General features: G+C 37.9%; 1 protein-coding gene and 1 pseudogene across 1 annotated transcript; one reads left to right on the top strand and one right to left on the bottom strand.

Annotated features, from left to right (window-relative positions):
* Positions 1 to 7218: 7218 nt before the first annotated feature.
* LOC127092199 (CST complex subunit STN1) lies at positions 7219 to 7975 on the bottom strand. Its single transcript, XM_051031032.1, has one exon. The coding sequence runs from the start codon at positions 7973 to 7975 to the stop codon at positions 7454 to 7456; it is 522 nt and encodes a 173-aa protein (XP_050886989.1). The 3' UTR covers positions 7219 to 7453.
* The window catches only part of LOC127092198 (uncharacterized), a 51083-nt pseudogene continuing 34816 nt past the window's right edge, over positions 7933 to 24199 (top strand).

The following is a 24199-nucleotide window of genomic DNA, read 5'->3' as shown; positions in this document are numbered from 1 at the left end:
GAGTGTGTTCAGCAAGATAGATTTGAGATCGGGATATCATCAGATACGTGTGAAAACTGAGGATATTCAGAAGACTGCTTTCAGAACAAGGTATGGACATTATGAGTATTCTGTAATGCCTTTTGGTGTGACTAATGCGCCTGGAGTGTTTATGGAGTATATGAATAGGATTTTCCATCCGTACCTAGATAAGTTTGTTGTGGTGTTTATTGATGACATCTTGGTGTATTCGAAATCTGAAGAAGAGCATGTTGAGCATTTGAGAGTGGTTTTAGAAGTTCTACGGGAAAAGAAGTTATTTGCTAAATTGTCCAAGTGTGAATTTTGGTTAGAAGAAGTTAGTTTTCTTGGTCATGTGATTTCAAGAGGTGGTGTTGCTGTTGATCCTTCTAAGATGGAAGCGGTATCTAAGTGGGAAGCTCCGAAGTCTGTTGCTGAGATTCGAAGTTTCCTTGGTTTGGCTGGTTATTATAGGAAGTTCATTGAGGGATTTTCTAAGTTGGCGTTACCGTTGACGATGTTGACTAGAAAGGGGCAAGCGTTTGTTTGGGACTCAAAATGTGAAGAAGGGTTCCAAGAGTTAAAGAGAAGGTTAACTACTGCTCCTATTTTGATATTACCAAATCCGTCAGAACTATTTGAGGTTTTCTGTGATGCTTCATTGTTGGGTTTGGGTGGTGTGTTGATGCAGAATAAGCAGGTTATAGCTTATGCTTCGAGACAACTGAGGGTTCATGAGAGGAACTATCCGACGCACGATTTAGAGTTGGCAGCTGTGGTATTTGTCCTGAAGTTATGGAGGCATTACTTGTATGGGTCAAGATTTGAGGTTTTCAGTGACCATAAGAGTTTAAAGTATTTGTTTGATCAGAAAGAGCTGAATATGAGACAGAGGAGGTGGTTAGAGTTTCTGAAGGATTATGACTTTGGTTTGAATTACCATCCGGGTAAAGCAAACGTAGTGGCTGATGCATTGAGTCGGAAATCATTGCATATGTCTGTGTTAATGGTTAAGGAATTGGATTTAATTGAACAGTTTAGAGACTTGAGTTTGGTGTGTGAGAGTACTCACAATAGTGTTAAATTGGGAATGTTGAAGTTAACGAGTGGTATTCTGGATGAGATTAGAGAGGGTCAGAAATCCGATGTGCTTTTGGTTGATAAGTTGACTCTAGTGAATCAAGGTCAAGGTGGTGAATTCAGAGTTGATGAGAATGGTGTTTTGAAATTTGGTAATCGGGTATGTATTCCGGATGTTATCGAACTTAAGAAGAGTATCCTGGACGAAGGACATCGTAGTAGTCTGAGTATTCATCCTGGGGCTACGAAGATGTATCAGGATTTGAAAAAGTTATTTTGGTGGCCGGGAATGAAAAGAGAGATTGCGAGTTTTGTTTATTCTTGTTTGACTTGTCAGAAGTCAAAGATCGAGCATCAGAAGCCGTCTGGGCTAATGCAACCGTTGGCTATTCCAGAGTGGAAGTGGGATAGTATCAGTATGGATTTTGTTTCTGGTTTACCGAGGACAAATAAGAATTTTGAAGCCATTTGGGTGATTGTTGACAGATTGACAAAATCGACTCATTTCATTCCGATCAGAATGGATTATCCGTTAGAGAGATTAGCTGAGTTGTATATTGAGAAGATTGTAAGTTTGCATGGTATTCCGTCGAGTATTGTTTCGGACAGAGATCCTATATTTACATCGAAGTTCTGGGAAGGTTTGCAGAGGGCTTTGGGAACTAAGCTGAGATTGAGTTCTGCATATCATCCGCAGACGGATGGTCAGACTGAGAGGACGATTCAGTCATTGGAAGATCTTTTGAGAGCTTGTGTTTTGGAAAAGGGAGGTGCTTGGGATTGTTATTTACCTCTGATTGAGTTTACCTACAACAATAGTTTTCATTCGAGCATTGGTATGGCACCGTTTGAAGCTTTGTATGGTAGGAGATGTAGGACACCTTTATGTTGGTATGAGTCCGGTGAGAGTGCGGTGGTTGGACCGGAGATTGTTCAACAAACTGCGGAAAAGATTAAGATGATTCAGGAGAAGATGAGGATTGCTCAGAGTCGTCAGAAGAGTTATCACGACAAGAGGAGGAAGTCACTTGAGTTCCAAGAGGGAGATCATGTGTTTCTTCGTGTTACTCCGATAACTGGGGTTGGTCGAGCTTTGAAGTCGAAGAAGTTGACACCTCGATTTATTGGTCCTTATCAGATTTTGGAGAGGATAGGGGAGGTAGCCTATCGTATCGCTTTACCGCCGTCACTTGCGAATTTGCATGAGGTTTTTCATGTGTCTCAGTTGAGGAGGTACATTCATGATCCGTCGCATGTGGTCCAAATAGATGATGTACAGGTGAGAGATAACCTGACTGTTGAAACATCACCTATGAGGATCGAGGATCGAGAGTTGAAGCAGTTGCGGGGTAAAGAGATTGCTTTGGTAAAGGTAGCTTGGGGAGGACCAGCAGGTGGCAATGTGACTTGGGAACTTGAGAGTCAGATGAAGGAGTCTTATCCTGAGTTATTCACTTGAGGTATGTTTTCGAGGACGAAAACTCTTTTAGTGGGGGAGAGTTGTAACACCCCGATGAAATAAGGATAATTAATTAATTTAAATTAATATAATATTTATTAATTTAATTGATTAATTGGATTTTATTATTGGAATTATTATTATTGGGTTATTATTTTATTTTATTGGAATAAAAGTTGAAAGTTAGAAAAGGTCCCATTTAGTAAAAAGGTTTATTTCACGTGAAAAGGAAAAAGAGACAGAAAGTGGAAAAAAGGGCAAAAAGAGCAAGAGAACAAGGGTTGAAGAGAGGAAGAGCTTGAGCTGAAGGATTGCCGGATTAACTCAGGTAAAGGGGGTTTATCGTCGATTAATGGGTATTATGGGATAACATGTCATGGGTAGTGATAGACTATTGATTTATCCCTGATTTGAATGATGCATGATGAAAATTGTGAAATATTGGATGAATGAAAATTGGATTATGATTGAAAGGAATTCGTTGAAATTAGATGTAAAAGTGTTAGAATTGGTGAAATTGAATAGGGTATGATTCGTGTTAGATGATATGAACGATTATTGTGTAAAATTGGACTGTGGAAGGTTGAATTGGATAGACCTCGTAGCAGAGAAAGCCATTGCAGATTTGGAAATTCTGGTTTCTGGTCATACGCGTATGGCACTAGGCAATACGCGTATGAGATGGCATGGTACGCGTATGGCACTAGGCAATACGCGTATGGATGCGGAAGATGATGTTTTGAACGTGTTTTGGTCTCTGTTGGTACGCGTATGGGGAAGTGATACGCGTAGCATACGCGTATGGGATGGTGATACGCGTATGGGTTTTGGCTGAGAAATGGGCCATACGCGTATGGGGTTAGGCAATACGCGTATGGGCAGGATTGTGATTTTCCTGAGCTGTTGTTGTACAGTTTTTAACTGTTCAGCTGAGTAACGTAATTCAGATGATGTATGATATATTAGGGATCATTTCCCGTTATTTTGAGTAGTATAGGTATTAGTAGAGTGTGCTAATACTGTGGTTGTTATTTGGCATGATATGATATGCTTATGTGATAAAATACTGATGATGTGTGATGGTATGCATGATGCTGTGAATGTATCAGTTATGTGTGCATTTGTGAATAGACTGTTTTATGGCTTAGAGTGTGAGCATATATCTATTCTTGAATTGTTGTTGATGATGTAGCATTGCTAGGTGATTAGCATGCATATTGTGGCCTTTATGGTGGTAGCTAATTCCCATGGTGAGGAATTAGTGATGTTAGTCATTTTGGACTGTTTTTGATGTTTGCATGCTAGGTGAATTAGCGTGCATAGCATAGCCCTTGGGGTGGTAGCTAATTCCCATGGTGAGGAATTAGTGATGTGAGTCACTAGGTCTCAAATGAGTGGGACTAGTGAGCTTGGTAGCTGTACCTGGATTTGGTCGGTGAGGTTGAACTATATGTTCACGAGTAGTCGGTACCGCATGCATGGAGTCTCATTGCATAATATATATATGTATGGCGTATAATATGAATGGATGTATTCCAATATTATACGTGTGTTTTATGGTTGTTTTGAGTTTGAGTATGATGATGGTGATGATTATGAGTTGATATTGCCGTTGCTGAATATGTGTAATCTGATTAGGGTGATGATATGTGTTATATTACTTAGCACTACATGATATTTTATAATGCTTATTATATCGATTGAGGAACTCACCCTTACAACTATGTTTTCAGGTAACGAGCAATGATTGAATAGAAGCTAGTCCTTGGAGTCTAGTGTAGTCCTTAGTGAGTCATGCTCTAGTAGATGTAACACCGGGATGAGATGTTTTACTATGTTTTCTTCTAGTTGTTGAATAACTTTACATGTAATGTAGTACATGATTTGAACGTTGTTATTTTGTATCCGCTGCGAATTATGCAAAAAATGTCTTATTTTGATTAAATAAATGAGCATGACAGGATATTTTGATGATTGGTGTGAAATGATTGTGTAACACCCTTCGGGGCATAATTACTCTGATTGATATTTTATTATTTTAATTAAATATTTGGGAGTGTTTTAGAAGGGTGTTACACATGTGACGTTGCTAAGTATTTTTCACTTCGCAACCATTATGAGCATTGTTGCATGCATAACACATCGCAACTCATGTTGTTGCTAAGTGTTTTTCACTTCGCAATCCATGTGATGGTGCTGAGTGTTTTTTCACTTCGCAACCATTCCGACACTGCTCTACCAAAAGTTGCATTGTATTGACTAGTGATAACGTTCAAATTTTGAAAAAAACATTGCGAATTGCCACGCGTCAAACATTTTTAAAAAAAAATTGTTTTCCTCCAAATAAGTTACGAGTTACGAGGTGACGTATATACTAAATTTATATATATGATAGATGGGTTACGAGGTGATTGACACTCAGCAACACTCATTTTTTTTTGCGAGGTGAATTTCACCCAACTAAATTACCCAATTAATTTGAGTTTTTCTTGTAGTGTCTGTCAGCCGCGCTAAAGGCGGATCCTCCTCAAATACAAAAAAAAGTTATCAAACTGATACACTAAATTCCTATTTTATGCACCCATATAACAATCCAACATTGGTTTTTGTTTTTCCACTACTCTCCAATAACAATTATCATTCTTGATATCCTTCCATGATTGTGGCTCTAAGGTCTAAGAATATATCACACTTCATCAATGATGTTTTACCTCGACTACCTTAGGAAGATTATAATTCAATTGCTTGGGATAAGTGCAACACAATTATTATGTCGTGGATTAATAATCTAGTGAATGAGAAATTGCTCAAAGCATTTTATGGATGGAAAGTGTAGTTGAGATATCGAGTGATTTGAAAGATCATTTTTTCCAAGATATATCTTTAGAATTTCAGACGTTCAAGAAGAAATTTGCACCTTAAAGCAAGGTGATTCTTCTATTTCTCCTTATTATACAAAACTCAATAAGTACTTACAAAGATGGAGATAAAGTTATTAAATTTCTCAAAGGATTGAATGATCAATAATCAGCATTTAAGTCACAATTCATGTTGATGGACCCTCTTTCAAGTATTTCCAAAGTTTACTCATTATTTGTTCAACAAGAAAGACAAGTTGTCATACCACTTAATGAGTAAAAAATTCTTGCATTTCGCAATCAAAATCAAAATTCTCAACAAAGGGGAAATCCAAGTTATCGTGATAGAGGCACAAGAGGTGGCAGATTTCATGGTGACCGAGGTAGAGACTCGAGAATTTGTACTCATTATGGGATGACTAATTATATATTAGATTCATGCATTAAAAAACATGACTTTCCTCCTAATTGGCAGCAGGATGATGCAATAAATGATTATGTAGTCGTTGAAGGCAAAAAAGAAGAATCTCAATCTAAATTAAATGAAGAAAATAATCAAGATCATGGTTCTTATGTTTTCACACCATATCAACACAAGACTTTGTTAGCACTTCTCTAAGGATCATCTCAATTGCAGTCTCATAATATTAACCACTTAACATCCAAACCTGATTTAGGGACGTGTATCATTTGCCCTATTCCTAATACACCTAGACCTGGAACTTTCATTCTATACGCTGATACAATTAACCTTGTGTAGGATACCTGAAATTTTTTCCAATGCTTGAAGAGAATTAATTATATAATCATCAAATTACCAAATGGATTTTTAGTGACTACTTGCTTTTGTAGGAACCATTACATTTGACCATTCATTTTACATAACAAATGTGTTATACATGCCTAATTTTACGCATGCCTAATTTTACTTTCTATCTTATTCATGTTTCTAAACTTATTCAAACACTTAATTGCCAATAATTTTTATTGACATTGATTGTATAATACAAGATATACACGCCAAGAGGATGATTGACACAACTAAATTGATAAGTGGGTTGTATCTCCTAACCTTTCCATCTCTAGTTTGAGCCATACACCACCAACTTGCCACATCAATGCCATACATCCTCACACTTTAGATATGTAGTTGCATGTCCCTAATATATTTAGGGGGAGTACCCTAATACGATGATTTTGTTATTTGTCTTATCGCTTTCATTTTCATTTATTGAATTTCCTTTATGAATGCACATCCTCTCATAATCAAGTTTGAAACGATTCATCTTTAGCAAACATAAAGAAATAGTTATGTTTGAATTTGATTATGATGTTTATAGTTAATTGTCTGAGTCAGTGAAATAAGAGTGTGTTATTGATTCAAATTAGGTGAAAAGAAAAATCGCAAAGTATTTTAAAAATGAATATTGATATGAGTTAGTGTGGGGTTACATCAATTATGGAGTTGGTGAAGAAACCCATATATACTAATAACAATATTTTTTATTAATTAATCATAACTTATAAAATTGACTAACCAACAATTAAAACAAGTTGACTAACTTTCATATTGGTCAATAGCTTCCCACAAGTTGAAAACTCATCTTTTTTATTTTCAAATTGGTCTGGGGTTAAAAAAATTAGTTATTACAAGAGCAAAAATATGTCACACTAATTTAAAATTAAGAGCTTTCATAATTGTATTTCAAATAACTTATAAACATTTTCTCACTAATCATTTAAAACGTAATTCCCCCCTTAAAAAAATAAATTTACATCTTATCAATTAAACCAACATGTAAATGAATATGAATAAATTAGAAAAAAATATTTTGTTATCATAAAAACGTATTTGCCCCCTTAAAAATGAATAACGATAATTTTTACATGGAGAGTGAATTATCATGTGACTTATATCTCCAAAATCTTTGTTCCCTCTTACAACAAGTCAACATAACACATTGGTAATGTAACTTTTTCTTAAAACACAAATCAAAAGTACACTAACGATTCCTAACAATAACAACAACAACGTTGTTTAAGGTGGTAGAGAATCTTAAGAAGAAGAAAGAGTAACAAGATTATAACAGTTACGAGCCAACTTAACACAATCAACCCAATGCAAAATCTCCGCATTAGGATCCCTTTCACCAACAACATCCGTCACAGTAATCTGAACACTCCCCTTAAACGCCGTAACTCTCCCCCTAACCCTAGCAACAGCCCCAACCTTCACTACTTCCGCAGATCTCGCGGCGGCGTCGGCGAGAAGGCAAAGATCCTGCGGACTCCGACGGCGAGCCGGGTGAGGGGAAGTCAAGTGGTTAAGCCAGAGGATACAGGGGATGCAACCGGTTCCATCGTCGACAGCGAAACGGAGGAATTTAGAGGGTTTGTGATCGCGGAGGGTGATGGTTCCTACGGCTTCGAGGCGTGTGATGGGGATGGATTTGCGGGTGAAGGGTTGGTCTGGGGAGGGTGGTGGGGTTAGGGTTAGGAGGTCGAAGGCTAGTAGCTTGACGTGAGTGTTGTGGAGTGAGATTGATGGGTTTTTGTTGTTGTTGTTGTTTTGCTGCATTTTGGGGTTTTCTGAAATAGCTCTGTTTTTTCTCTGTTCAACTGGTTTTTGGGCTGTGTTTCTTCTGTGTGACTGTGATAGTGATGATGGGCTATATAAATTATATGTCAGCCCAATCACTTATCTATTATTTATATTTATATTTATTTAATTATTATTATTTAATTAATAACTTTTTGGTTTTATTTATTATAAAATTTGGCAGGTTGGCGGGAACTTTTGAGGAGAAGTTGTAGATTTAGTATGATGATGATAACTGGCATACTCGTATTGACTCGACTGTACGGTTACGGTGCGAACCCTAAACAACAAATTAGAACAAACCTTTCTTTATAGAGTATATATGATTATTCATTTGATTTCTTCTTCAACATGCAATGCATCATTTCATCTTTGTGTTTTTTGTCAAATTAATTGAAGTTTCTTCTTTGTTGCAGCAATCACATTCCAAGATCACCTTTTCATGGAACAACTCAAGCCGTAGCTTAACCATGGTACTTTCTCAAAGTCTTCTTCTTTGTACTATACAGTAACCATTCCGTTTTATAATTTGGTTTTAGAAGAGTAAATAACTATGGTGTTTTCATTTATTGAATGAAGTTACATTAGTTTGAGTTTACTATGATTTTTGTATATATACATAGATAGATAGAATACTCTAACCTTGTTTGTTTTCTGCTTCCTGAATGTGCCTATGTATCAATCTAAAGGGAAGAAAACAAAAAAAGAAGCTTACTCGCCAAACAGTTATTGAAACCGTGACAGATAGAATTAGTTGCTTACCCAGTCATGTAATAGACCATATTCTGTCTTACTTGCCCATTAGGGAAGCGGTGAGAACAAGTGTTTTATCCAAAATATGGAAGAACAAATGGTACACACTTCCAAATCTTGTGTTTGATAGACAAGGTGTCTTTTCGGAAGACGCTTTAGTTAATCAGAGCAAGTTGGTGAAAATTGTTGATCATGTACTTTTAGTTCATTCGGGGCCAATCAACATGTTCAAATTCTCTGAATATGATCTCATTGATGAAGTTCTTGTGAGTGATATTGATAGATGGATTCTTCATCTAACCGGAAGGTTTATTATAAAGTTTGTGTTGGAAGTTCTGATGGAGGAAAAAGAAGAATACTATAAGATACCTTGGTGCTTATTCTCTTGTCAAAGTTTACATTATTTAAAACTACAATGGTGTTGGCTTAAACCTCCAAAGGAGTTTGGAGGCTTTAGGAATTTGACGAGTCTTGATTTAAATTTGGTTACAATGACTCAAGATGTTTTTGAAAACTTGATATCTGGATGCCCTCTCCTTGAAAAATTGAAATTGACAGAAGTTGATGGTTTAACTCAAATTAACATTCACGCACCAAATCTCAAGATTTTTGAAGTTTTTGGTGAATTTGAGGGTATTAGGTTTCACAACACTTTCCAATTAGTTACGGTAATCGTTGATTCAAGGTTGAATTTGAGCCCTGAAAACAATCTACGTACATTGCATGGACGCTCTAGCAAGTTGCTCGATTTTTTTGATCGTCGACCTCACCTTCAAAGCCTAGTGATTGGTAGTTGTTTTTTAAAGGTATAATGTTTGAGCATTTGAATTTTGAATTTGACTTTAGGAGTGACTCACCTAATATTGCTAAATATGAACCACAATCATGTGTATGTAACCCCTAATTTAGAGTCATTTTTCTGTTTTACTTCAGTATTTGGCTGCAGGTCTTTTGCCAATAAAGCTTCCTACCCCTTGTATTGGCCTAAGTTATCTTTCCTTAAGCATAAACTTTGATGACTTGAAGGAAATTTCGGCTGCGCTTTGCTTGCTCAGAAGCTCACCTAATCTTCAAAAATTAAAAATATCTGTGAGTACTCATTTAGTTTAGCTTGGCTTTACTCTGTTTTGCTTCTGATTGTTGGTTGCACTTGCACACCATGTTTTTGTTTTTACGTAGTTATTAACCTCTAGAGTTTGCAAACCTTTTTACTTTAGGTATCTATCTAAAGATGTGAAAATTAGTTTCTCAGACTTGTAAATATGACTTGTGATATTGCCTGCGGAACGTATGAGTGGGTTACACTTTAGATAGTTAGTTACATTGTCAGTGCAGTAGATTACTATAAAATAGCACTAGTGTACCTCATTTCCATCTTTTATCAATCAATACAATGCTAATGCTTATGCTCTATATCTCTCTTATGCAAACTATCTCCCCTCTTTGATCCATGGATTTTTAACAATTGCATGTAGGCACGGATTGAGCTGCATAATGTCCCTCTGACAACCGTCAGTGTCTATAATTGGGATGAAACATTTTCGAGGCCAGCCACACCCATCCAAGTGCGACATGTGACAATAGATGGCATCTCTGGTTTCCAACCCGAACTGGATTTTATCAGATTTCTACTTCTCTATTCGCCTGTGCTAGAAAAGATGGTTGTGAAGCCTATTGTCAATGTCAGACCAGAGTTGGTTCCGGAACTAATTCGGTTCAAAAGAGTGTCGGGAGAAGCTGAAGTTATTTATGAGGTGTAAGACTCTTCATAATGATTTGTTTTCTCTTCAAATCATCTAATGTATTATGACTTTAAAGGTAGTTATGACTGAAGTTAAACTGTTTAATTAAGTGGCAAATTATGAAGTTAAATTTTGGTTGTTGATAACATATTCCCTAAATTAAAGTTATTTATTGTTCTTCAAACTCCTTCAAGTTTGCATGTCTGGGTTCAAATATCCTACGTTTTTTTGACTGACTCCAAGAAGTATTGCTGCTGCCAATTCTTTTGGAATTCACTATGTTTTTTTCTTTCTATTTTCAAGATTCACACACTCACAACCAATTCAAAGGTTAAGCTTCCATTGAAATTTAGAAGCTGAATTTGAAGTTGAGTAAAAGCTGAAAAGGAAGCTTGGAAACATAATGTTTGATGCTTAAAAGAACCTGTTTGAACAAAAAAAGAAGAAGTTGAAGGACCAATTTACAAATGAGCCAAACTTAATGAACCGCTAGTGTAATTTATCCAAGAAATATAATTGTATCAATAAAATTTATAGTAATCAACAGCTGATGTAAATACAACTCAGTTTATAAAAGGGTCTAAGATTCAAAATTATTCACCTTTAAATTTTTGAGTCTAGCCACCAAGTTTTTTGATAATTTTTTATTGTACCTTATATAATTTTTTTTATATTGATAGAACATTTGAAATAAATATCTTTAAATTTACACTAAACTAAAATCATCGGAAACACACAAACCCAAATAAAAGGACCGGATCCAAATAAAACGGACCAGGAACTTCTCCAGTTCTCCGTCTTCTGTCGTGTGGAATTGGCTTATCCATGATCAAATACTAAATTTATAAAATTCCTTCAAATCATCAAAAAAAAATGACCAAGGGATTTGTAATAGGTAAAATAAGGTCAAACAACCATTGACTAATTTTTTGACATTTTTCAAAAGTCAAAAGTATTTAAAAATCAATTAAAACAAGTCAAAAATCACAAAATTCACTAAAAATATCAAACTCAATCCAAAAATTAATTTTAAATCAAAAATGGGAAGAGAAAATTATTTTTGAATTTTTGGTGTTGGTCCCATAATTTTTGAATTAAAAATGAAATTATAATGCATTTTGGAAGAAAATGCTAACTAAAAATCAATTCAGAAAATAAAACAAATCAGAAAAAACAATGGTCATCAGATCTCCCTCACTAATTGAGGTGGCAGATCTGATGGTCACACACGCGCGTTCCATGATGAGCCTGAGTTAACACATCACACGTTTGGTAATTAAAAAACAAGGAACCATATTAAAACGTGTGATCAAGATCTGAGAGTGAGGGATGAGCCAACGCACCACTGGAGCCCTAGCTCTTGTCATCTTCTCCGGCAAGCTTCGTCGGACTGGTCAGACCAAAAAGCTTCCAAGAATTAATGGATCATACACCATTTTAAAGAGAAAAATGAAAGAAACACGAATATGACCTCCAATTCTTCCATCTCTCACTCTATAATCAGAAAAGTGGAGTTGAAATTTGAGGTGTCAAACCTGAGTTGCTTCGATTCAACCTCAAAACAACTCAGAAACATTGCCTACATTGGTAAGACTTCAGCCATCCCAAAATTGAGTCAAAATCTTGAGAAATGAGAGAGGATCGAAGAGGAAAAATTTGAGAAAAATCACCTTCTGACAGAAGCTTTGGAACTTGATCTTTGATGCAATTCCACTTGATTTCTCTTCCCCTTACTTGCAGGAGTCCAATGGAACGAAAGTGGCAATGAATCCTTAGATTTCTTGTTCACAAACAGAAATTGAACAAGAGCTTAATTTCAAAGAAATCTTCAAGTTATTCTGTATAGTGAGGCTATGAGATTGATTGACAAAGCTTGGGCAAGGGTCCTCTTTTATTATGAGACAATGACAATGTATTTATAGGCAAATGAAATGATTTCCACACCATTCAAACTTTGAACCAAAAATAACAATTCAATGTTGCATGGTTGCATGGGCATGTGTTCAGGTCCAAATGACGATTACAATCCACTCAATTTCGTGCCAAAATGCTATTGAGATCATCACATGAGGCCATGCAAAGTTGTACATCAATTGGAGTTCAAAAGTTGCTAAGTTAAGCCATGGAAAGAACCTATGAGCAAGTCCTCCAATTCTCATCCAAATGAAGTGATATTGGGTTCTTTAGAAAGCTACCATTATGAGGTACAACTTTGATGTTGGGACTTTTTCTTTTTGAAGCTTGGAAAATGGATAATTCGGGCCTTGAAGTTGGAAGAATTAAACATACTTAGAATTTTTTTCTAAGTTATAAGTCAAATGACCTCTCTTTCCACCTTGAATAACTTTTGATGTGAGCTTAAAATGACTTTGGTTCCTTCTACAAAGTTGTAGACCTTGCAATTATATTCAGTTTGATCACAAAGTTTACACCATTTGGAGCTTGCATTATGGAGTTATGGATTTTAGAAGTTGAGGAAAATTGCTTGTTCAATGATGAGGACCAAAATGGATCTATAATGTTTCCTCATGGTACATAATTTTTCAAGTATAATTTGAACTTTATCAAAGAAGATAAGTTGAATAATACATCTTTAAATTGATCATTAAACTTGGATAATCTTCATATCATAAAAATTGAGGAAGTTATGATTCTTGGAAGTTGACCTTCTATCTAGGGCACATACAAAATGACTTATAATTGTTCACCATAAAAATGACTTTACAAGCAAAATTAGATCTTTATGTCAACATGAAAGTTGTTTTTAATATCATAAAGAGTAACTTTACTCTTGGAATCATTTCCATATGAAAAATATTGTAGGAGATAGGGACTAGGAAACCCTAGATTTGACTAGTTGACTTTTCTGGTCAACTTCCTTGAATCAACTTGCAAACTTGAAGTTCCTTTGCTATTAGGGGCTCATGGAGGATAATATATGCTTATGATGATGTAAAATAAACTATCCCTTGATATCTTTGACCAATTTTTGAATAAACTTGCTGAGGAAGGCACACAAGATACCGAGATGAAATAGGGATTCCTTGATAAACAAGCTTCAAATTCTTGATGAACTCTTGATCAAAATGACAAATAAAGAACATGAGGACCCATATATTATTCTTATAACCAATGTAGACTCTTTCTTGCTTGATCCCTTGCACTGAGAGTCTCAAACCCTAGTGTTGAGCTTGATGAGGCACAGGTGGACACACACTACCTACAAAAGAAACAAAGATACACTAGACATATTTTCGGATTCTTGGTTAGTAAACAAAGAAAATAAATTATGATATAATAAAATATACTTGGTAATCTCTCCCAATGCAAACCCAATGAATGATAGTTGAGGAGAATACTAAGGTGTGATCCTGTCATACGGTGAACTGGACTTTTGTGTTTTTGCTTTGGAAAGCAAATGTCGCGGTTAGCAAGAGTCGCCACCGACTTTTCTTTTATCCAATAAGGAAAGACGGAAAAGAACAGGAAAGACCTTGATTAGATTTTGGGTTCGGGAGGTACATTATACAAAGGGAAGGTGTTAGCACCCTTTGTATCCATGGTTACCCATGGGCTCTTAATTACTGGATCACTTATATTTTTCTTGTCTGAAAAAGTGTTTGTGAACTACTTAGAAAATGTTTTGAAAAGAGAGTTTAGCTTTGTAATGATTCTTGTATGAATGTATACAAAGTATTTATCTCGTTTAATTTTGAAAGCTGTTTAGAAAAATATAACTTGGCAATGATTCTAGTATGAATGTATACCAAGTGGTGATTTTCTAGTAGATGTTTTGCAAAGTGTGATGTATGAAAAATGTTTTAGGTTGTGAGCCAGCATTTAAGACTTATACCTACCCAAGGTCTTTATGGGCATTTCCTATCCTTATGAGGGTAAAACTGTCCTTACTATTGAGAAGTAAGTAGTTTTATCCTTTGGATGTAAAAGAGACATCGTAGGGTCATCGATTGGTCATTGAAGGCAACATTTGTAAGGATACCTTAGCATTCGAAGGGACAATCATCATTTAACCATAGGCTACAACGACGGGTCATCGAGGGACAAAAATCATATATTCGCAGGCAACATCCGAGTGACTATGATTTATCTTATAGGGACATGATGATTTAACCGAAGGGTCTTTGCTAAGTGCATCCCCACATTCGCGGGACATGACCGTAATACCGTAATACTGTAATACCGTAAGGCAACAAAGAGAGGTCCAAGATCACATATTCAAAGGCAATATTTTATAATCAATTAGGTAATTAGGATGAATCTCCACATTATAATCAATTAGGTAATTAGGATGAATCTCCACAGGGGTATCCCACAAATAAAGTGGAATACCTAGCAAGCTACCTTTTCCAGGAGTATGTGAGCCCTTACAATATTCAGCAAACAGGTCAGAATACTAAATCAGGGTGCAATCGAGAGTTGCACCAAACCAAAAGGAATCACAACAGTAATAATGTCAGGTAAACCATGCATGGTTACAATAAAACATGTCAGATTAGCAAAAATCAGAACAGAAAAATCAGCGACTGTCATGTTCGCTGCTGCCTCGCCTAGCGAGGACCTGGCGAACCCTCGCTACATGTTCGCTTAGCGATGTGCTAGCGAACGGCTATGGGTTTTGAATTTAAGAACAATGCGATTTCAGCAAGCTCCACACCCTATGGCATCCATTACAGAAATTACATGGTTAAACATTCAAAACATCCATGCATATTTAGATCTACGTGCGAAAACTAAGATATATTTATAAATTCAAACATTATGTCACATGTAAATTGGGAACATAAAGCGGTAGTGGTAAGACAAACCTGTTTGCAATTGAATTGCAACGTTGAATTGGCAGATCACTCTTAGGGTTTGTACTGAATCGAGTGGGCGGAGGTAACCTTTGTGCAGATGAGTTTCCTTCAGGGTTTCCTTTAGGGTTGCTCTGAATTCTTTTGGTTAGCCTCCAGGGTTTGCTCTCTGTGTGTGTTTGTGTTCTCCTTTTCCGTTCAAAAGATCTCCCTTTTTCTGAATGAGGTCTTGGTATTTATAATGATTTTTCTGTGACCTGATGGGCTCAGAATGAAGCCCAAAATTTCTGGTATTCGCAAGCTTCGCTAGGCGAGTGGTGTAGCGAAGGGTTCGCTAGGCGAAGGATTTTGCTCGCCTAGCGAGCAAGCCAGTTTAAGTCATTTTCTGGATTGGGTCACCTGTGTGCTGGGCCTTTGTTCCTTTAAGATCAATGTCTTGAAAAATGAGTTGGAGTGCCTTGAAAAATGTCTTGCAAGATTAACGAGCAAATTTTGGGGTATGACAGCTGCCCCTGTTCAATATTCTTAAACCGAGAGAGTTAGAATGGTATGTACGCCATTCGTGGTCTGGAGGTGGAAGATTATTGAACACTTAGAATGCCCCAAAAATTTGCACTTGTTAATTAAAAGTTAGTCTTGATGGAGATGGGCTTAAAGATGCCATCCAGGAAGTTTGATGATGAGAGCTTCAGAGTGTGTCGTACATCAGACCAATTTGAAGACATGGGTGCCACACCGGGTCGTACGCTAGACCGTATAGTGAGTCATCCATCAGGCTGTCGACTTCACTGGGGATAAAGGATCAGAATGGATCATACGCTAGATCATATCTGAGTTGCAGAATGAGCCGTACGTTGGGCCGTATCTAACAAAATAAGAATCAGAATGGATCGTACGCTAGATCGTATCCGGGTTGCAGAATGAGCCGTACGTTAGGCTGTATCTGACGAAGTAAGAATCAGAATGGATCGTACGCTAGATCGTATCTGAGTTGCAGAATGAGCCGTATGTTAGGCTGTATCTGACGAAGTAAGAATCAGAATGGATCGTACGCTAGATCGTATATGAGTTGCAGAATGAGCCGTACGTTAGGCTGTATCTGACGAAAAGTAGCCGTACGCTAGACTACACCTCGGAATGTACCGTACGCTAGGTAGTATCTGAGGAATGAAGATCAGAATGGATCGTACGTTAGATCGTATCTGAGTTGTAGAATGAGCTGCACGTTAGGCTGTATCTGACGAAAAGTAGTCGTACGCTAGACTACACCTCGGAATGTACCGTACGCTAGGTAGTATCTGAGGAAATGAACATCCAGATGGGTCGTACGTTAGACCGTATTGGAATAGTTGAAGGAATCATATGTTGGGCGGAATCAGAATGAACCGTACGTTAGGCTATATCTGATAATATTCGTGTATGTTGTATTTGCAATAAATGTCTGGGACGGGCTTAAAGATGCCACCATTAGGAGGATATCAGAGTGCTTGTCCGAATGGATGTCCATATGGATTATATCTGAAAGATGTATTTGAATCTTGAATGTAATCGATGAAGATATCCGTCTGAATGGATCTTTATTTTGACTGTATCAGGAGGATAATTAACCTGAAAAATAAAGTTAGCTTCATGCCATGTCATGATGCATGAGTTGTTTTATGCTTTTTGAAAATAAATGCGAACATTGCATGCATGCGTATGCTGTGAAATGATGTAATGAATGAATTATGCGTCCGAAAAGTTTTTCCAGGGGAAAATAAATCCCAATATTCTGGTTGGAGATGTAACACCCCGATTAAAATAAGAGAATTATTTAATTGAGTTAATATTATTTTATTAATTTAATTAAATAAAGTTGAATTATTGGATTATTTTTATTATTATTATAGATGTTATTTATTTAATAATAATTAAATAAATAAAATAAATGGAATATGAAGAGTGGAAGGGTAAAAGGGGAAATTGGATAAAAGAGGCCAAAGTGAGGACTCAGGTTGTTTTCACGTGTTTTTGCCTCAGAGTCAGAGAAAGGGGGGAGAAACGCTGAAGAGAAAGAGAAGGAAGAGGAAAAGGCCAAAGATTGCTCAGAGCTTCCTTCAATCCAAAGAGGTAAGGGGTCTGAACCTTATTAAACAATAATATGCTGAAATGGTGAAATATTAGATGAACGAATTTGGGATTTTAATCGAAGAATTCGTAGAAATTATATGCAATGATGTTAGGAATTGTGAAATCGAATAGGAGACTAATTGTATTAGATGATATGAGTGATTTTGTGCGAAATTTGGACTGTGGAAGGATGAATTTGGATAGATCTCGTAGCAGAGAAGCCATTGCAGATCTGGAGATCTGGTTTCTGGTCATACGCGTATGGCACTAGGCAATACGCGTATGAGATGGCTGGTACGCGTATGGCGCTAGGCAATACGCGTATGGATGAGGAAGATGATGTTTTGAACGTGTTTTGGTCTCTGTTGGTACGCGTATGGGAATGTGATACGCGTAGCATACGCGTATGGACATGGGCAATACGCGTATGGATTTGGTCAGGTGTGGGCAATACGCGTATGAGTATAGGCAATACGCGTATGGGCAGACTGTGGTCTTTCCGGGGCTGTTGTTGTGCAGTTTTGGTTGTTTAGGCTGAGCGGGGTAACTTAGCTGATGCATGGTATACGAGGGATCATTTCCCGTTGCTTTGAGTGGTATAGATGTTAGTAGAGTGTGATAATACTGTATTTGATTATGTGGCATGATGTGATATGCTTTTATGATAGAATGCGTTAATGATGATGATAACATGACTATATGATGCTGTTGTTGCTATGTTGATTATGATGCATGCTTGGTGTGCATGCATTCATGAAAGGCCGATGCCTAGTGATGAACGGACTGAGTTCCAATGATGTTGTTGACTCCGGGCTTGTTGAGAGGCTTGGTTCCTTACGGGGAACTCGGATTCTATGGTGATGAATCTGGGAGTGGTGATCCTGTAGTTGGTCACAAAATGGGTATACCGAGTCGTGTTGAGTCATGCATGGGTGTGTGCATTGCATTTGATATGTTGTTTTGTTGATGTTCATGAATATGTTGATTATGAGGATTATGATGAGCTGTGTTGGCATATGTGAAATATATTTATGTTTATATTTCTGTCGTTATATTATTATTTAATAATGTAATTCTCACCCCTTCTGCATGTGTTTATGTTCATCTATGATGAGCAATGTGCAGATAAAGAGGAGTAGCTATTGTTGAGGTTTGAAGAATAAGTGTAGAGTTATTCTACAGAGTCGAGTCAAATGCTCTGGTCATGTGACACCGGGGTTATGGGATTCGATAGATAATTGATTATTATTTACGTTGTTTATGATGATTAACATGTTGAGACGTTTTCGTTGAGATAATGTTGAACCATTATTATGAATTGTTATATGATGAATGATAATATTTATTGTTGTTGTCCGCTGCGAAGTTTTAAATAAAATAAATAATATGTTTTATGTTGTGATGCGATAATTGTTATGTTGTAAGAAATGTAAACTCTTCTACATGTTGTACTCTGATAATCTATTTAAATATGTCGTTTGGGTAGAAGGGTGTTACATTAGTGGTATCAGAGCATGGTCAGTCCAGTCGAATCATAATGTGAGGTTTTCCCTGTTGGTCGATTAGTGTAAATGACACTGTCGATATTTAACGGTTGTGGTTGTGTTGTGCAGAGTATGGCTGGAGAAAATGACCGTGCGATTGCTGAGGCTTTGACTGCTATGGCGCAGGCTATGCAGGCGCAGCAGAATCCGCCGGTCGACGAGTTTAGGAATTTGGGAAGGTTTCTGAAGAATAACCCTCCTACATTCAAAGGGCGCTATGATCCAGATGGTGCTCAGATTTGGCTGAAGGAAATTGAGAAGATTTTCCGGGTGATGACGTGTACTGAAGCACAGAAGGTGCAGTTTGGTACGCATATGTTATCTGAAGAGGCTGAAAACTGGTGGGATAACACTCGCCAGAGAATTGCAGTACCAGGTGCTGAGATGACTTGGGAAAGGTTCAAGACGGCCTTTCTGGAAAAATATTTTCCTGCTGACGTGCGATGTAAGAAGGAGATGGAATTTCTGGGACTGAAGCAGGGTAACATGTCTGTTGCTGATTACGCTTCGAAGTTTGAGGAGCTGGTGCAGTATTGTCCTCATTATAATAATGCTGATGCTGAGGAATCCAAGTGTGTCAAGTTTGAGAACGGGTTGCGTCCCGAGATCAAACAAGGCATTGGTTACTAGGAGATTCGTAGGTTTCCTACACTGGTTAACAAGTGCAGGATATTTGATGAAGATAGCAAGGCTAAGACTGCTCACTACAAGAGTCTTAGTGAGAAGAAGAATAAGGATCGTGGTAGTCCTTATGCATCTCCGAATGGTAAAGGTAAGCAGAAAGTGGCAGATGAGAAGAAGCCAAGTGGGGGAGGATCTCCCATAGCTGGTAAATGTTTCAGGTGTGGCGAGCCAGGCCACCGTGCTGATAGCTGTACCAAGAAAGTGCTGAGATGTTTCCGATGCGGTCAGGCTGGTCATAGAGTTACGGAATGTAAGGATGCTGGTCCGACATGTTTTAATTGTGGCGAGAAAGGCCATATCAGTTCGCAGTGCTCGAAACCGAAGAAGGCGGCTACTGCAGCTCATACTACTGGTAGGGTGTTTGCTCTGAGTGGGACTGAAGCTCCTAAAGAAAATAATTTGATTAAAGGTACTTGCTTGATTAATAATGTTGAATTGCTTGCTATTGTTGACACTGGTGCTACTCATTCGTTTATTTCGTATGAGTGTGCGACCAGGATTGGTGTGATTATGTCGTCCCTAGGTGGAAGTATGGTGATAGATACTCCTGCTAATGGTTCTGTGAAGACTTCTGTTGTCTGTCGAGGTTGTCATTTGACGATCTTTGAGAGAGAGTTCGTGGTTGATTTGGTGTGCTTACCCTTGCACCAAATTGATATTATTCTGGGAATGAATTGGCTAGAATTCTATGGCGTGTTTATCAACTGCTATAGTAAGACGGTGCGGTTTTCTGAAGTTGGTGAGAATGATGAGGCAAGATTTCTATCTGCTAGGCAGGTGGGGGAATTTGTGAAAGATGAAGCTCAGATATTCGCTTTATTTGCGTCTCTGCAAACGGATAAGAAAGTGGTGAGTGTAGATTTGCCTGTTGTCTGTGAATTTCAGGATGTGTTTCCGGAGGATGTAAGTGAATTACCTCCAGAACGTGAAGTCGAATTTGCCATTGACTTAGTACCAGGTACGAGTCCGGTGTCGATGTCTCCTTATAGAATGTCGGCAACTGAATTAGTTGAATTGAAGAAGCAACTTGAAGAATTGCTTGAGAAGAAGTTTGTGCGTCCAAGTGTTTCTCCTTGGGGTGCACCAGTATTGTTAGTGAAGAAGAAAGAAGGTACGATGAGGTTGTGTGTCGATTACCGGCAGTTGAATAAGGTGACTATCAAGAATCGGTATCCATTGCCGAGGATTGATGATTTGATGGATCAGTTGGTTGGAGCTCATGTTTTCAGTAAGATTGATTTGCGGTCGGGTTATCATCAGATCCGAGTGAAGTCAGATGATATTGCGAAGACTGCTTTCCGTACGAGGTATGGTCATTATGAATACACTGTGATGCCGTTCGGTGTATCTAATGCTCCAGGTGTGTTTATGGAATATATGAATCGTATATTTCATCCGTACCTTGATAATTTTGTTGTGGTGTTCATAGATGATATATTGATATATTCTAAGACGGAAGAAGAGCATGCAGGACATCTGAGAATTGTTTTGCAGGTGTTAAGAGAAAAGAAATTATATGCAAAGTTATCTAAATGTGAGTTCTGGTTGAAGGAAGTGAGTTTCCTTGGCCATGTGATTTCGAGTGGTGGGATTTCTGTTGACCCGGCTAAAGTTGATGCTGTATTACAGTGGGAGACTCCGAAGTCTGCTACTGAGATACGCAGTTTTCTGGGGTTAGCTGGTTATTATCGCAGATTTATTGAGGGCTTCTCTAAGTTGGCATTGCCGTTGACGCAGTTGACTAAGAAGGGTCAAGTGTATGTGTGGGATGCAGCTTGTGAAGCGAGTTTTGTTGAGTTGAAGGGGCGGTTGACCAGTGCTCCAGTGTTGATCTTGCCTAATCCTGGTGAGTCCTTCGTTGTTTATTGTGATGCTTCTTTGATGGGTCTTGGTGGTGTTTTGATGCAGAACGGTAAAGTTGTAGCTTATGCTTCTAGACAGTTGAAAGTTCATGAGAGGAATTATCCTACGCATGATCTAGAACTTGCAGCTGTTGTATTTGTGTTGAAAATGTGGAGGCATTATCTGTATGGTTCCAAGTTCGAAGTGTTCAGTGATCACAAGAGTCTGAAGTATCTGTTTGATCAGAAAGAGTTAAATATGAGGCAGAGAAGGTGGTTAGAATTACTGAAGGATTTTGACTTTGAATTGAGTTATCATCCCGGTAAGGCTAATGTAGTTGCAGATGCGCTGAGTAGAAAGTCTCTACATATGTCTATGATGATGGTTCGAGAGCTTGAGTTAATTGAACAGTTCCGTGATATGAGTTTGGGTTGTGAAGTTTCCGCTGATAGTGTAAAGTTGGGTATGCTGAAGTTGACTAGTGGAATTCTGGAAGATATTCGGAATGGTCAGCAAGTTGATGTCGCTCTAGTTGATCATATTACTATGGTTAACCAGGGTAATGGTGGTAATTTTGAGATTGATGAGAATGGTATCCTGCGATTTAAAGGTAGAGTTTGTGTTCCTGAGGTGTCTGAATTGAAAAAGAGTATTCTTGAAGAGGGCCATAGGAGTGGATTGAGTATCCATCCAGGTGCAACTAAAATGTATCAAGATTTGAAGAAGTTGTTTTGGTGGGCTGGTATGAAAAGAGATGTTGCTAAGTTTGTGTATGCCTGTTTGACTTGTCAGAAGTCAAAGATTGAACATCAGAAACCGGCAGGTATGATGCAACCTTTGAAGATTCCTGAATGGAAGTGGGATAGCATTTCCATGGATTTTGTGACGGGATTGCCGAGGACGGTGAAAGGTAATGATTCTATTTGGGTGATTGTGGATCGATTGACTAAGTCGGCGCATTTCTTGCCGATGAAGATTAATCACTCTTTAGAGAAGTTGGCAGAGTTGTATATTGAGGAGATAGTGAGGCTGCATGGTATTCCATCCAATATTGTGTCTGATAGAGATCCCAGATTTACTTCTAGATTTTGGGAAAGTTTGCAGAAAGCGTTGGGGACTAAGTTGAGGTTGAGTTCAGCTTATCATCCTCAGACTGATGGTCAGACTGAAAGAACTATCCAATCCTTGGAGGATTTGTTGAGAGCTTGTGTGTTGGAGCAGAGTGGTTCTTGGGATAGTTATTTGCCGTTGGTGGAGTTTACTTATAATAATAGTTTTCATGCTAGTATCGGTATGGCTCCATATGAAGCATTATATGGTAGGAGGTGTAGAACTCCATTGTGTTGGTATGAATCAGGTGAGTGTTGTACTCGGACCTGAGATTGTGCAGCAGACGACTGAAAGGGTTAAGATGATTCAGGAGAAAATGAAGATTTCTCAGAGTCGCCAGATGAGTTATCATGATAACAGGAGAAAGGCACTTGAGTTCCAAGAGGGAGATCATGTGTTCTTGAGAGTTACTCCGACGACAGGTGTGGGTAGAGCTTTAAAGTCTAAAAAGCTTACTCCGAGGTTTGTGGGTCCGTATCAGATTTTGAAGAGGGTTGGGGAAGTGGCGTATCGGATAGCTTTACCGCCGTCGCTTTCTAATCTGCATGATGTGTTTCATGTATCTCAGTTAAGAAAGTATATTGCGGATCCTTCGCATGTTGTTCAGTTGGATGATATCCAGATGAGGGATAATTTGACCGTTGAGGTGTTGCCAATTCGGATAGATGACCGAGAAGAGAAGACCCTGAGAGGTAAGAAGATTGCTCTAGTGAAAGTTGTTTGGGGAGGTCCAGCTGGTGAGAGCTTGACTTGGGAGCGTGAAGATCAGATGAAGGAGTCGTATCCGGCTCTATTTGCTTGAGGTATGTTTTCGAGGACGAAAACTCTTTTAGTGGGGGAGAGTTGTAACACCCCGATTAAAATAAGAGAATTATTTAATTGAGTTAATATTATTTTATTAATTTAATTAAATAAAGTTGAATTATTGGATTATTTTTATTATTATTATAGATGTTATTTATTTAATAATAATTAAATAAATAAAATAAATGGAATATGAAGAGTGGAAGGGTAAAAGGGGAAATTGGATAAAAGAGGCCAAAGTGAGGACTCAGGTTGTTTTCACGTGTTTTTGCCTCAGAGTCAGAGAAAGGGGGGAGAAACGCTGAAGAGAAAGAGAAGGAAGAGGAAAAGGCCAAAGATTGCTCAGAGCTTCCTTCAATCCAAAGAGGTAAGGGGTCTGAACCTTATTAAACAATAATATGCTGAAATGGTGAAATATTAGATGAACGAATTTGGGATTTTAATCGAAGAATTCGTAGAAATTATATGCAATGATGTTAGGAATTGTGAAATCGAATAGGAGACTAATTGTATTAGATGATATGAGTGATTTTGTGCGAAATTTGGACTGTGGAAGGATGAATTTGGATAGATCTCGTAGCAGAGAAGCCATTGCAGATCTGGAGATCTGGTTTCTGGTCATACGCGTATGGCACTAGGCAATACGCGTATGAGATGGCTGGTACGCGTATGGCGCTAGGCAATACGCGTATGGATGAGGAAGATGATGTTTTGAACGTGTTTTGGTCTCTGTTGGTACGCGTATGGGAATGTGATACGCGTAGCATACGCGTATGGACATGGGCAATACGCGTATGGATT

The sequence above is a fragment of the Lathyrus oleraceus genome, chromosome 6 (assembly GCF_024323335.1).
Source record: "Lathyrus oleraceus cultivar Zhongwan6 chromosome 6, CAAS_Psat_ZW6_1.0, whole genome shotgun sequence".
In the NCBI taxonomy this organism is placed as follows: Eukaryota; Viridiplantae; Streptophyta; class Magnoliopsida; order Fabales; family Fabaceae; genus Lathyrus; species Lathyrus oleraceus.
This window is presented reverse-complemented; position numbering and strand designations above follow the sequence as displayed.